General features: G+C 38.7%; 1 protein-coding gene across 6 annotated transcripts in view; it reads left to right on the top strand.

Annotated features, from left to right (window-relative positions):
- LOC106087843 (protein mesh) overlaps window positions 1-13,750 on the top strand; it is a 132,344-nt gene that overhangs the window by 93,304 nt on the left and 25,290 nt on the right. For all 6 annotated transcript variants that reach the window (XM_059363021.1, XM_059363019.1, XM_059363017.1 and 3 more), the window contains one exon: window positions 13,619-13,741. In XM_059363021.1, the coding sequence (XP_059219004.1) occupies window positions 13,619-13,741 (123 nt within the window). The remainder of the gene's footprint in view (window positions 1-13,618; window positions 13,742-13,750) is intronic.

Below are 13,750 nucleotides of genomic sequence, written 5' to 3'. Positions count from 1 at the left end.
TTTGATGCATGCTTGATAGTCTTTCAATGCCAACCCCCCTTACCAACTCTCGTTTGCCATTGCACTAATATTCAACGAATGTTGAATAGATGTTAGGAGGTAGATGAGATGTGGAGGAATCCTCGCTTTTAGAATCGTTGTCGAGGTAGTCTAGTTTGTTAGTTGCTTGTGCCATGGAAACATTTTCGAACATTTAATTTTACGTTTTTTTAATGTGCAACCGGATGTTAAAGGAATTTCCGCTCATAAGATGAGGTTCGTAGTAAACGCCATTGTTGTTGTCATCAACAAGCTGTGGCATTGATGTTGTGCTGCATCACCGATGGCTGATGCTTTACATGGCTTGTTAAGTTTAGAGCAGTATCTATCTAGTACTATATTTTGTAGCTCACTCAAGGAGGATGGTGGTAATAACTATAGAGTTGCCCTATAAGTGGGACTTTTATGAGAAAGTGGAAAATATTCATGAAAGAAAAAGAAACCAAGTTTTCTATTCATATCTATTTTTGATTAATCTTACGATTATATCTCAGAGTGGGCCCGGGGGTCTACAGTGCGAAGCCAGGGACTGAGATCTGTTTTGGACTACCTGACCACAATACGGTCCTAAAGGCGGAGATACGGGCGATCACGGAATGCGTGAGGTGGTGTGGTACTATGGCGAGGCCATCGAGTGTGAACATCAGTAATATTGCCATAAGGGCAATAACAACCAGGACGGTAATGTCAAAAACAGTCTTGCAGTGTAAGAAGGAGATAAACGCCTTCTCTGAGGATGACGGGAGTAAGGGGAAATGAAATGGCAGACGATTTGGCGGTGAGGGCCAGAAGAAGACCCGAAGCCTTTCGGGTCGACGCAGTCTGAGTTAAGAGAATGGGCGATGAATACGCATGCAACCTTGCGAAACGGCCGGCAGGACGTCGAAAATCCTATGGGGGGATCCAGAACGTGGGAAGACGAGGCTATTACTAAAAGGAAGTAAGAAGGAGGTCAGTATAGCTATCGATATCATAACGGGACACATAGGACTACAAGCTATCTTATGTAAAATCGATGCGGCAAGTTATAGCATGTGTAGGGCATGATGAGTCGTTGCAGCATTTCCATTGTCATTGCCCGGCTTCCGCGTCTAACAGATACCGGCACTAAGGTGGGGACACAATTGTACCGCACACCCCAAAACCTACCAAATATATATATTGACCAATCACGACAATAAAGGACTCAAATGAAAGGTATTTAAGAGTAGAAAACGTATCTGTTATCAAATTGCCGGGCCAAGAGTTTGAAGGACCACCATAACCTCCAAAACACCCCTAAATCGGACATATTTACAGACCATGGCAATATAGGACTCAAATGAAAGGTATTTGCGAGTAGAACACGAATCTGATGTCAATAGGTGGGACCAAGTGCTTGGGAGGAGGGGGGCTCCCCTCCCTAAAAACCCCCCCAAAGGGAACAAATTTACGACCATTGCAATATGGGTCTCAAATGACAGGCCTTTGGTAGTAAAGCACGAATCTGATATCAGTATTCAGGAAAAAGTGTTTGGGGCCATCCCATCCCCATAAAACCACCAAGTAGGACTGCCAAAACACTGAGTGGCCGCCCCATACCCCATAACACCCCCCAAACCAGACATATTTGCCGACTATGGAAACATGGCTCAAATGAAAGGTATTTGGGAGTAGACCACGAATCTGATATCAACATTCGGGACCAATTATCTAGGGGACATCCTACCCCCATAACAACTCCCCAAATAGGATGTATTTGCTCACCACGACAATTTGGGTTTTAGAAAACGAATTTGATATCCACTCTTGAGGCCAATGCCAATATGGGGTTCAAACAAATGATATTTGAAAGTAGAGCACAATGCTGAATTATTTTCAGAGCTAGGTATTTGGGGGACCACCCCATTGCTCAAAAACACTCCTAAATCGGACATATTTACAATGTGCGGCTCAAATGAAAGGTATTGAGGATTAGAGCACGAAATTGATACGCACTTACGGGACCAATATTCTGGGGATCTACCCATTTCCCAAAACACCCCACAAACAGCAATTATTTACTGACCATCGCAATATGGGACTCAAACAAAGTTGTTTGGGAGTAAAATACGTATTTGATATCCACATAAGATACCATGTATATGGTACACCATCCCTTCCCCAAAACACCCCCAAGGAGTAAAAATTTACCGACCATGGCAATATGTGGCTCAAATTAAAGGTATTTGAGATTTGAAAACGAATTTTCGATAACCAATTTTTGGAGCCAAGGGTTAAAGGACGCCTCATCCCATAAACTCCCCTTAAAGCAATGACAATATGGGGTTTAAATAAATGGTCTTTGAGAGTAGTGCACGATGCTCATATTTTTTTCTAAAGGCTATGAGTCTGGGGGACCACCTCAACCCCGAAAACACACATAAATCGGACATAAACATTTACAGATCATGCCAATATGGGGCTAAAATTAAAGGGATTTGAGCTTAAATTTAAATCGGACAATACCCATAGCTATGATAGAGGCCTATCCGCTGTTCCTTTACAAGATGTTTGCTGCAGTATTTGCTCCTTTTTCAATTTTCTTTCTATGGCAACACTGGTTGCCAATGAGATAAAAATAATGATAATAAAGTTTCGTTGTTAACGTTTTTTTTCTGCTGAGGATGATGATCGAATAATTCAATTTTAAATCAATTGTCTGTGAAAAAAAACTAAATTTGTAACTATAAGAGTGCGGCTTAAGTAAAAGTGGCACACATGAGGTTTATGAGAAAAAAAAATCGAAAATGTCATTTCGTTTTCATGCCTTCAGATGCAAATGCGATGAGCTCTTGTTGTGGGCTACAAACTCACTGAATTTGCTGACTACATTTGCCAAGCATCGATTGCTGTGTGGTTTTGGGCAAAAACTTCTTTTTCGTGGTCTGATGTCATTGTGAAACAAACTGCCGATGCACTCACTCTATGGTTTTATTTAAGCCAAATTGAAAATTGTTGTAACTTCTAGGTTTGTGGTGTTGGCACACACACACACACATTGGCACACATGTGTGTGGTTTAGTTGTAGTTTCCCCAACTTGAGCTTTGAAAGAGTTCTAACTATATGAAAACGAAAGGAAGCAACATTGGAGGAAGGATATTATTGGGCGTTGGTATTGCGGGTCAGTGGGATAGGGAACATATGTATTCACTAATGGACATGGCTTTACTACTTTACACGAAGGCGAAGTAAAGCGCCAACAATCTATTTAGTTTTGTGTGTAAGAGTATGTTTTTGCAATGGTAACAGAGCAAAAAGAGAGAAGAATTCAAGAATTAATGACGGACTATATCAAAAACAAAATACCCATACAAATTTGAAAAATAATTTGTAGATAGATATGTAAAGTAAATATTTAGTAGAGCCAATGAATGAACAGTGTATAGATACGGGATAAATAGGTCAGACAATAAAGAATGAAGCATAAACTTCTGAAGCTATAAGTCCTACAAAGGAGAAGAAACTATGATATAAAAGATGGGTCATACAATGCCCATATCATGAATGTATGAAGGTTCAGGGAAATTTAGACTTTGATACATGGAAGCGTGTGGTGTAAAAATCAGCTTATTCAAATATGAGCCGATCTAAACATATTGGGCAGACCATTAATGGCAGGGATGTCGAGAGTCCAAAGCAACTCACTGTTTTAAACTTCGACGAAGAAAGGAATTAAATGATGCTCATACGTACAAGAGCTTAAGATCCTTAAATCGGGATATCGGTCTAGCTTTATATTGATATGGTCCGATGCAGACTATTTTGGGCGGGGATTTTGGAGGGTGGAGAGAAACTCATTATTCCAAATAACAGCTTCTTCGAAATAAGTTTCGATTTGGTTCGTTCAAGATCATAAATATAGGGTGATTTTTTTGAGGTTAGGATTTTCATGCATTAGTATTTGACAGATCACGTGGGATTTCAGACATGGTGTCAAAGAGAAAGATGCTCAGTATGCTTTGACATTTCATCATGAATAGACTTACTAACGAGCAACGCTTGCAAATCATTGAATTTTATTACCAAAATCAGTGTTCGGTTCGAAATGTGTTCAAATTTTGACAAATTTTGTTCAGCGATGAGGCTCATTTCTGGTTGAATGGCTACGTAAATAAGCAAAATTGCCGCATTTGGAGTGAAGAGCAACCAGAAGCCGTTCAAGAACTGCACTGAAAAATGCACTGTTTGGTGTGGTTTGTACGCTGGTGGAATCATTGGACCGTATTTTTTCAAAGATGCTGTTGGACGCAACGTTACGGTGAATGAACACATTTCGAACCGAACACTGATTTTGGTAATAAAATTCAATGATTTGCAAGCGTTGCTCGTTAGTAAGTCTATTCATGATGAAATGTCAAAGCATACTGAGCATCTTTCTCTTTGACACCATGTCTGAAATCCCACGTGATCTGTCAAATACTAATGCATGAAAATCCTAACCTCAAAAAAATCACCCTTTAGTTAGCCTTACATAAAAATTAGTTCACTCAAAGGCCAATATGACGCAAGAAGTGTAGGTGAGACACTAAAAATGTATAAGTCCCCATATCCGAACCAGAGGTAAGCTTAAGAGACAATGATGTAAAATAAGAGATCATAAAGCAAACGCTGACAGAGACCCCTCAGTATGAGACTGAGATCCTCTCAGTCTGATGATGAGACCTTCTCAGTCTGAGATCGAGACCTCCACCGCCTGAGACTGAGACCTCCTCAGTCTGAGACTAAGACCTTCTCATTCCGAGGCCTCCTTAGTCTGAGACTTAGATTTCCTCAGTCTGACACAAAGACCCTTCAGACTGAGGCGTTGTCAGTCAGAGACTGGACAATCTCAGTTTGAGACTGAGACGATCTCAGTTTGAGACTAAGACGTTCTCAGTCAGAGACTGAGACCTCCTCAGACTAAGACTGAGACCTCCTCAGACTAAGACTGAGACCTCCTCAGTCTGAGACCGAGAACTCCTCAGTCTGAGACCTAGACCTCCTCAGTCTGAATCAGAGACCTCTTCAGTCTGAGACTAAGATCCTCTCAGTCTGATGCTGAAACCCTCTCAGTCTGAGACCGATACCTCCACCGCCTGAGACTGAGACCTCCTCAGTCTGAGACTAAGACCTTTTCATTATGAGGCCTCCTTAGTCTGAGGCTTAGATTTCCTCAGACTGACACAAAGACCCTTCAGACTGAGGCGTTGTCAGTCAGCGACTGAGACGCGCTCAGCCTGAGACTGAGACGTTCTCAATCTGAGTCCTCCATAGTCTGAGGCTGAGACTTCCTCAGTCTGAGACTGAGGCCTCCTCAGTCTGAGACTAAGATCTTTCAGTCTGAGACGTCCCCATTCTGAGGCTGAGACCTTTTTAGTCTGAGACCTCCTCACTTTGAATCTGAGAACCTCTCAGTCTGAGACCTCCTCAGTCTGAAACCGATACTTCCTATGTCTGAGACTAAGACATCATCATTCTGAGACTGAAACCTCCTCTGTCTGAGAACACCTCAGCTTGAAAACTTCTCAGCCTGAGAGCTCCTCAGTCTGAGCCTAAAACATCCTCAGTCAGAGAATTCCTCAGTCTGAGCCTAAGACATCCTTAGTCTGAGAACTCATTAGTCTGAGACTGAGACCATCTCAGTCTGAAACTGAGACTTCCTACGTCTGAGACCGGAGCTGTACATGTCCTCCTCTAGCATGTTGATCTCCTTATGCGTGTTCACAAGCTGTGGTAGACCCATACTCCTCAATAGGCCGCCTATAAAGCATCATTTCCAAACATTCAGCCTGAAGCTGAGACCTCCTCCGCCTGAAACCGAGACCTCCTTAGTCTGAGGCTGAGATTAAGACCTCCTCCTCAGTCTGAGATTGAAATCCCTGAAACTTTCTCAGTTTGAGATCTCCTTAGTTTGACACTGAAAACTGCTCAGTCTGAGACTGAGACCTCCTCAGTCTGAAATTGAGATGTTTTCAGTCTAAGACTAAAACCAGAAGGAGGGGGTCTCCGACTGAGGGAGACCTCCTCAGTCTGAAACTGAGATGTCTTCAGTCTAAGACTAAAACCTTCTCCATCAGAGACTGAGACCTCTCAGTGTGAGACCTCCTCATTCTGAGACTGAGACCTCCTCAGTCTGAGACTGAGACCTCCTCAGTCTGAAACTGATATGTCCTCAGTCTGAGACCTCCTCATTCTGAGACTAAGACCTCCTCAATCTGAGACTGAGTCTGTTTCTCTCATGATTTCGATGCCAGTCTTTGGACCTTCACGAGTCGCTGGTACTTCTTTCTTTTTGAGCCTTACACTGTGCCCCACATGTCAGCACAGATCTCACAATTGGCTGAGTATATCCAGTGAATCATCGTCGGGTTAACTCCCCCTACATGATCCTGCAGGATTATATGGCCCACATTGCTTTTCGGCCTAGATATTTCGCATTCTTCAATAACTGCAGAGTGATACCATCCAGAGATGGGAGTCTAAAATCTGGTATATTTTTTATCCAAGTGAAAACGTGTGTTATCCTTGGTTTTCTTTTTCTAGTATAGTTTCGACTAGAAATAGACTTCCGCTACATACTTCGCCTTCTTTAACAATTGCAGAGTAATCCCGTTCAGAGATGGGTGTCTAAAATCTGGTATCCAACATCTCCGAGTGAAAAAGCGCAGTCCTTCCTTTACACAATCCAGGTTTTCCATTCTGACAATCCCCCAATAGACCTTTCCACAATCTCGCCAATGGTCGGCCTACACGAATAAATTCGTGCCATACTTGTTGATATCCAATAGGATTTTGTTTATCACAAGGTTTCAGAGAACTGGAGAGAAAAACCCCTTTTGGGTGACTTGTGAATTGTGAAGTACCCTTGAGGCCAAATTGTTATGTCCCACAGAAGTTTCGCGGTGCCAACCTAATTTGAAATTTCGTCTTTAGAGAAAATTTCATTGAAATTTTGTCTTTAGAGAAAATTTCATTGAAATTTTGTCTTTAGAGAAAATTTCATTGAAATTTTGTCTTTAGAGAAAATTTCATTGAAATTTTGTCTTTAGAGAAAATTTCATTGAAATTTTGTCTTTAGAGAAAATTTCATTGAAATTTTGTCTTTAGAGAAAATTTCATTGAAATTTTGTCTTTAGAGAAAATTTCATTGAAATTTTGTCTTTAGAGAAAATTTCATTGAAATTTTGTCTTTAGAGAAAATTTCATTGAAATTTTGTCTTTAGAGAAAATTTCATTGAAATTTTGTCTTTAGAGAAAATTTCATTGAAATTTTGTCTTTAGAGAAAATTTCATTGAAATTTTGTCTTTAGAGAAAATTTCATTGAAATTTTGTCTTTAGAGAAAATTTCATTGAAATTTTGTCTTTAGAGAAAATTTCATTGAAATTTTGTCTTTAGAGAAAATTTCATTGAAATTTTGTCTTTAGAGAAAATTTCATTGAAATTTTGTCTTTAGAGAAAATTTCATTGAAATTTTGTCTTTAGCGAAATTTTCACTGAAATTTTGTCTTTAGCGATAATTTCAGTGAAATTTTGTCTTTAGAGAAAATTTCACTGAAATTTTGTCTTTAGAGAAAATTTCACTGAAATTTTGTCTTTAGAGAAAATTTCACTGAAATTTTGTCTTTAGAGAAAATTTCACTGAAATTTTGTCTTTAGAGAAAATTTCACTGAAATTTTGTCTTTAGAGAAAATTTCACTGAAATTTTGTCTTTAGAGAAAATTTCGTGGAAATTTTGTCTTTAGAGAAAATTTCATGGAAATTTTGTCTTTGAAGAAAATTTTTTGGAAATTTTGTCTTTGGAGAAAATTTTACTGAAATTTTGTCTTTAGAGAAAATTTCACAGAAATTTTGTCTTTAGAAAAAATTTCACTGAAATTTTGTCTTTAGAGAAAATTTCACTGAAATTTTGTATTTAGAGAAAATTCACTAAAGTTTTATCTTAAATTAAAATTTCAATAAAATTGTTGAGAAAATTTTTTTGAATTTTTTCTTTAAAGAAAGAAAAAATTCAATGAAAGAAAGCTTTGTTTTTAGAAATAAAAATTCATTGATATTGATATTTTATCCTTGGACATAATAACCTTTCTTTTCTAGCCCTATTTAGCAGTGTTTTCCATAAAAGACATCTTTGCTTTATGTTGTTGTAACGTGGCAAATTTTTGTTTTTCTTGCTGATGCCTTTTTTCGCTTCCGTTTTATCCATGCTGCGAGTTTTGGATAAAGTTTTTAAACGCTTCGTAAATATTTCACAGCATCTCAGCGGTATTATGCAGATGACAACTTTATTCTATTTTGTGTGTTGTAAACTTTGATGGGATTTTACGATGGAAAATTCCTTGGCAAATGAATGGTGAGAGGTGAATGAAGTAAAGCAGGCAGCACGTTTTTTCACAGCACTGAAATTTGAAATTTAATTTCATGATTTTGCAACTAAATTTTAAATTGATTTCGTGTTTTTGGTGTCTAATTCTCTCAACACTTCATTGGAAGTTGAGAATTTAGTGTGGGTAGGCAAGTGAGTTATAGTGAAGCGTGAAGGTCATGCATATTAAACGCATGACTATCATTTTTCACTGAAAATCTTTAATTTACGTGTTGGTTCAAATTTTTGTTGTCAACGTCACAACGACTTATTGTAGTGTAATTATTTTTGTGCTTTTTTTATTCTGTTTTGTCTTTTTTTGGAGCTTGCTTGTCATCGCTTGAAGTTGTCACACATTTTTATTATTTTGAAATTTTCGTTTACACTGATGCGGTCTTGACTTCCTCCTTTGAAATCCTACGTCATGGCTTTTTTTTATTAAATAAAGACCAAAAACGGGGGAAAAGTAATGTTTGGCAATTTTGGTACATTTTCCCACAAATTTGTTTATCTGTGTGGGTTGAATGTTTATTGTGTAGTGACATACATTAGGGTGGATGTTGGAAATATCTGAATCAGTGAATTTGTGGTTTTAGATTTTTCTGAAAATTTGTTAGTAAAATGTTATTGAAATATTTTTTTTAAGATACTTGTTATCTGCTTTCTTTTTATACTAGTCATTCCATTTGCAACACCTCGAAATATTCGTCCAAGACCCCATAAAGTATAGGGTGATTTTTTTGAGGTTAGGATTTTCATGCATTAGTATTTGACAGATCACGTGGGATTTCAGACATGGTGTCAAAGAGAAAGATGCTCAGTATGCTTTGACATTTCATCATGAATAGACTTACTAACGAGCAACGCTTGCAAATCATTGAATTTTATTACCAAAATCAGTGTTCGGTTCGAAATGTGTTCATTCACCGTAACGTTGCGTCCAACAGCATCTTTGAAAAAATACGGTCCAATGATTCCACCAGCGTACAAACCACACCAAACAGTGCATTTTTCGGGATGCATGGGCAGTTCTTGAACGGCTTCTGGTTGCTCTTCACTCCAAATGCGGCAATTTTGCTTATTTACGTAGCCATTCAACCAGAAATGAGCCTCATCGCTGAACAAAATTTGTCAAAATTTGAACACATTTCGAACCGAACACTGATTTTGGTAATAAAATTCAATGATTTGCAAGCGTTGCTCGTTAGTAAGTCTATTCATGATGAAATGTCAAAGCATACTGAGCATCTTTCTCTTTGACACCATGTCTGAAATCCCACGTGATCTGTCAAATACTAATGCATGAAAATCCTAACCTCAAAAAATCACCCTTTATGTATATTCTTGGTCGTCTCGATGTACTGGGTCGATCTAGCCATGTCCGTCCGTCTGTCGAAATCATGAAAGCGGTCGAACACATAAAGCTAGCCGCTTGAAATTTTGCACAGATACTTAGTATTGATGTAGGTCGTTGAGGATTGCCAATGGGCTACATCGGTTGAGATTTGGATATAGCTCCCATATAAACCGAACTCCCCATTGGACTTCTTGAGCCCCTGGAAGCCATTATTTTTGTACGATTTGGCTAAAACGTTGTACGTTGTGTTTTTTGCGACAAATGTGCCAAGTACGGCTCAAATCGGTTTTTAACCTGATATAGCTCCCACATAAACCGATCTCCCGTTTTGACTTCTTGAGCGTTTACAAGCCACAATTTTTGTCCGGTTTGGCTGAGATTTTGCAGATGGTTTTCTGTTATGACTTCCAGCAACTGTGCTAAAAACGGTTTAAGTCGGTCAAGAACCTGATGTAGCTCCCATATGAACCGATTTCCCGATTTGACGTCTTGTACACCTGGAAGCCGCAATTTTTGTCTTTGCCGTTTGCCCAAGTGTTCTTCTCGTCTTCACCTAATACCCTCGCCAACACTCACACACAGTAAGGGCTTTGGTGTTAATGGCAATACCAACGCTCGCACCCTTAGCTATGCTACCGTCTACTAGTTCTCCCAGGATATGTTCGTGTGAGTGATGATATGCGTGAATGCCTCTAGAAGCGTCACTGTGCTCCTTTGTAATGTTACCTTTGGGTATCATTAGCATTATTTTCTTAAATGTGAACATCCGGACGGACACAGCATGTGTATGACTTTGAAGCGCCACTTGGGTGCTCTGGTCTTGTCCATGGTGGAGGTTAAGTATGCGTGACTCTGATCATTCATTGGTTGGGTTTCCAGTGGCGGTTTGTTTTCTCTATGCTTGTACAATGAAATGAGATGAGATGTTAAGCATCGTTTTCCTTGTGGTGTTGAAATTAATGGACACCGGAGATATTTATTTCCTGATGTAGCAGAGACTCAGATACCTATGTATATACAAATCTGTAGATGTGGGGCGTTTGTGTGAGTGCGTTATATTGCATGGGGCTCTGAATATTTGATGAGGTGTTAGGTGGATTACATTTTTCCAATACTGATGGAAACCATCAAGTTGGACATCTCTATTGTTGTGTTCGAAATTTCGAATTTTGAAGTCAATGAAAATTTTTATGAAGTTTAAGGATTAAAATGGGCAGCTTCAAAATGTGCAAAAAAATGTTTGAATGAATTTTTATGGACGAAAAAAATATAAAACTATCAGGAACGCGTAAAGCAGAAAGAGGGGCCTTTAGACTTCTAATACAAACTACTGTACCAAATTTTATCAAAATCCGGTTGTAAAAGCGCCTGTTTAGTGCTCAAGCAAAAAAAAAAATCGGGCTATATAGCAGATACATCCAAATGTGATCCGATCTGGGACTTGGCGAGAACATAAATAAGTGTCTACCCTTTCCCAAAGGTATGGGTAGTTTTAAAACGTTTTCCTAAGGGAAAAGGGTAACTTTAGTAACATTTCCTTAGGTAAGGTTTACAAGTCTTTCTCAAGAGATGGGGTAGGTTTAGTACCCTTTCCCAAGAGACAAGATAGTTTTAGTACATTTTCCAAAGGATAGGGTAGTTTTAGTACACTTTCCCAAAATATAGGGTAGTTCTAGTACCCTTTCGCATGGGATAGGGTAATTCTAGTATCCTTTCGCATAGGATAGGGTAGTTCTAGTACCCTTTCGCATGGGATAGGGTAGATTTAGTAATTTTTTGCAACGGATGTGGTATTTTTTATTACCCTTTCCCAAGGGATAGGGTAGTTTTCGAACCCTTTTCCTAGGGATAGGGTGGTTTTAGTACCCTTTCCCAAGGGATAGGGTAAGTTTAGTACCCTTTAGCAAGGAAAAGTGTAGTTTTAGTACCCTTTCCCAAGGAATAGTGTAGTTTTAGTACCATTTCCTAAGGGATAGGGTAGTTTAAGTACCCTTTCCCAAGGGATAGGGTAGATTTAGTACCCTTTCGCTAGGGATGGGGTAGTTTTAATGCCCGTTTCCAAGGAATAGGGTAGTTTAAATACCCTTTTCCTAGGGATAGCGTAGTTGTAGTACCCTTTCACTAGAGATAGGATAATTTTAGTACCCTTTCACTAGAGAAAGGGTAATTTTAGTACCCTTTCAATAGAGATAGGGTAATTTTAGCACCCTTTAGCAAGGGATAAGTGTAGTTTAAGTACCCTTTCCCTAGGAATAGTGTAGTTTTAGTACCCTTTACTAAGGGATGGGGTAGTTTAATTGTCCTATCCCAAGGGATAGGGTAGTTAAGGTATCCTTTTCCAACGGCAAGGGTAGTCTTGGCACCCTTTCCCAAGGGAAGGGTAGTTTTAATACACTTTCCTAAGGGATAGCATTGTTTTAGTACTATTACTCAAGGGAAGAGGTATTTTTTTTGTTCCATTTCCCAAAGGAGCGGGTAATTTTGGTACCCTTTCCCAAAGGAAAGTGAAGACTTAGTACTCTTTTGCAAGGGACAGGTTAGCTTTAGTACTATTTTCCAAGGGATACGGTTGTTTTAATACACCTTCCCAAGACATAGCGTTGTTTTAGTACTATTTTCAAGGGGAAGAGGTAGCTTTAGTACCATTTCCAAAAGAAGAGGGTGGTTTAAGTACCCTTTCACAAAGCATAGGGTAGTTTAGTACCATTTTCCAAGGGATTGGGTCGTTTTAGTACACTTTCCCAAGGGATAAAGTTATTTTAGTACTATTTTCCAGGGAAAATTTAGTTTTAGTACTATTTCCTAATAGAGAGTGTAGTTTTAGTACCCTTTCACAAGGAATAGGGTAGTTGTAGTTCCGTTTTCCAAAGGATAGGGTAGTTTTGGTACCCTGTTCTAAGGGATGGGGTAGTTTTAGTACTATTTCCCAAAGGAAAAGGTAGTTTTTAGTACCATTGCCCAAGGAAGAAGGTAATTTTGGTTCCCTTTCCAAAGGGATACGGTAGTTTTAGTACCATTTCCCAAAATATAGGATAGTTTTAAGAACCATTTCAAGGGATAGGCTAGATTTATCATCCTTTTAAAAGGAAAAGTTTAAGTACCCTTTTCCTTTAAGTACCTTTTCCCTAAAGAAAAGCGTACCCTTTCCAAAGGGATAGGGTAATTTCAGTACTTTTTCCAGGAGAAGAGGTATTTTTTTGTACCATTTTCCAAAGTAGAGGGTAGTTTTAGTACTATTTCGCAAGGAAAAAAAAAGTCGTAGCACCCTTTCCCAAGGAATAGGTTATTTTTAGTATCATTTCCCAAGGAATAGGGTTGTTTTATTACACTTTCCCATTACAATTTCGCTGTTTTAGTACTATTTACCAGGGGAAGAGGTAGTTTTAGTACCATCTCCCAAGGGGGAGGGTTATTTAAGTTTTAAATTTAAGTTTTATGACACTTTGGCAATAGAGACTTTTGAAAAAACGCAAGGGTTTTTCAGCCATGTGGCATAGCAATTGGTACCCGCCATTACAAACTCACTCACTTTGGCCAACATCATTGATTCCGTTTACCCTAAAGCGTGTTGCCATTGAAGTTATTACACTTCGTTATCATCACTACGTGCTGAAATTGCATAAAATTAATTACTGTGGACATTCTTATTTTAAACTAATTGCTTGCAATGTTTCTCTTCGTTACTCCTGTTTAATTAATTGAAAAACTATAAGCAATTTCTCACATCAATGCTTTGAGCAGACATTTAATTAAAATATTTCACCACATTATTATCATTATCCATGGTAACCTAAAATTAACAAAGCATGCAATAACTTAAATAAAAACAAATTTCATTTTGTTTGCATTTTTCCAGGATTCTATGGTCAAAACCCATACCATTGGCTTGGTATTTCGGACCACAATGGGAGCGTATGCATGGTTACAAATGGCCACGAGCATTGTGTGATAATTGGATACGTAACGACAGATATCTGAGGTAAGCAAA

This window comes from Stomoxys calcitrans, chromosome 2, assembly GCF_963082655.1.
Source record: "Stomoxys calcitrans chromosome 2, idStoCalc2.1, whole genome shotgun sequence".
NCBI lineage: Eukaryota > Metazoa > Arthropoda > Insecta > Diptera > Muscidae > Stomoxys > Stomoxys calcitrans.
Note: the sequence above shows the minus strand (reverse complement) of the source record. Positions and strands in the feature narration are given on the sequence as shown.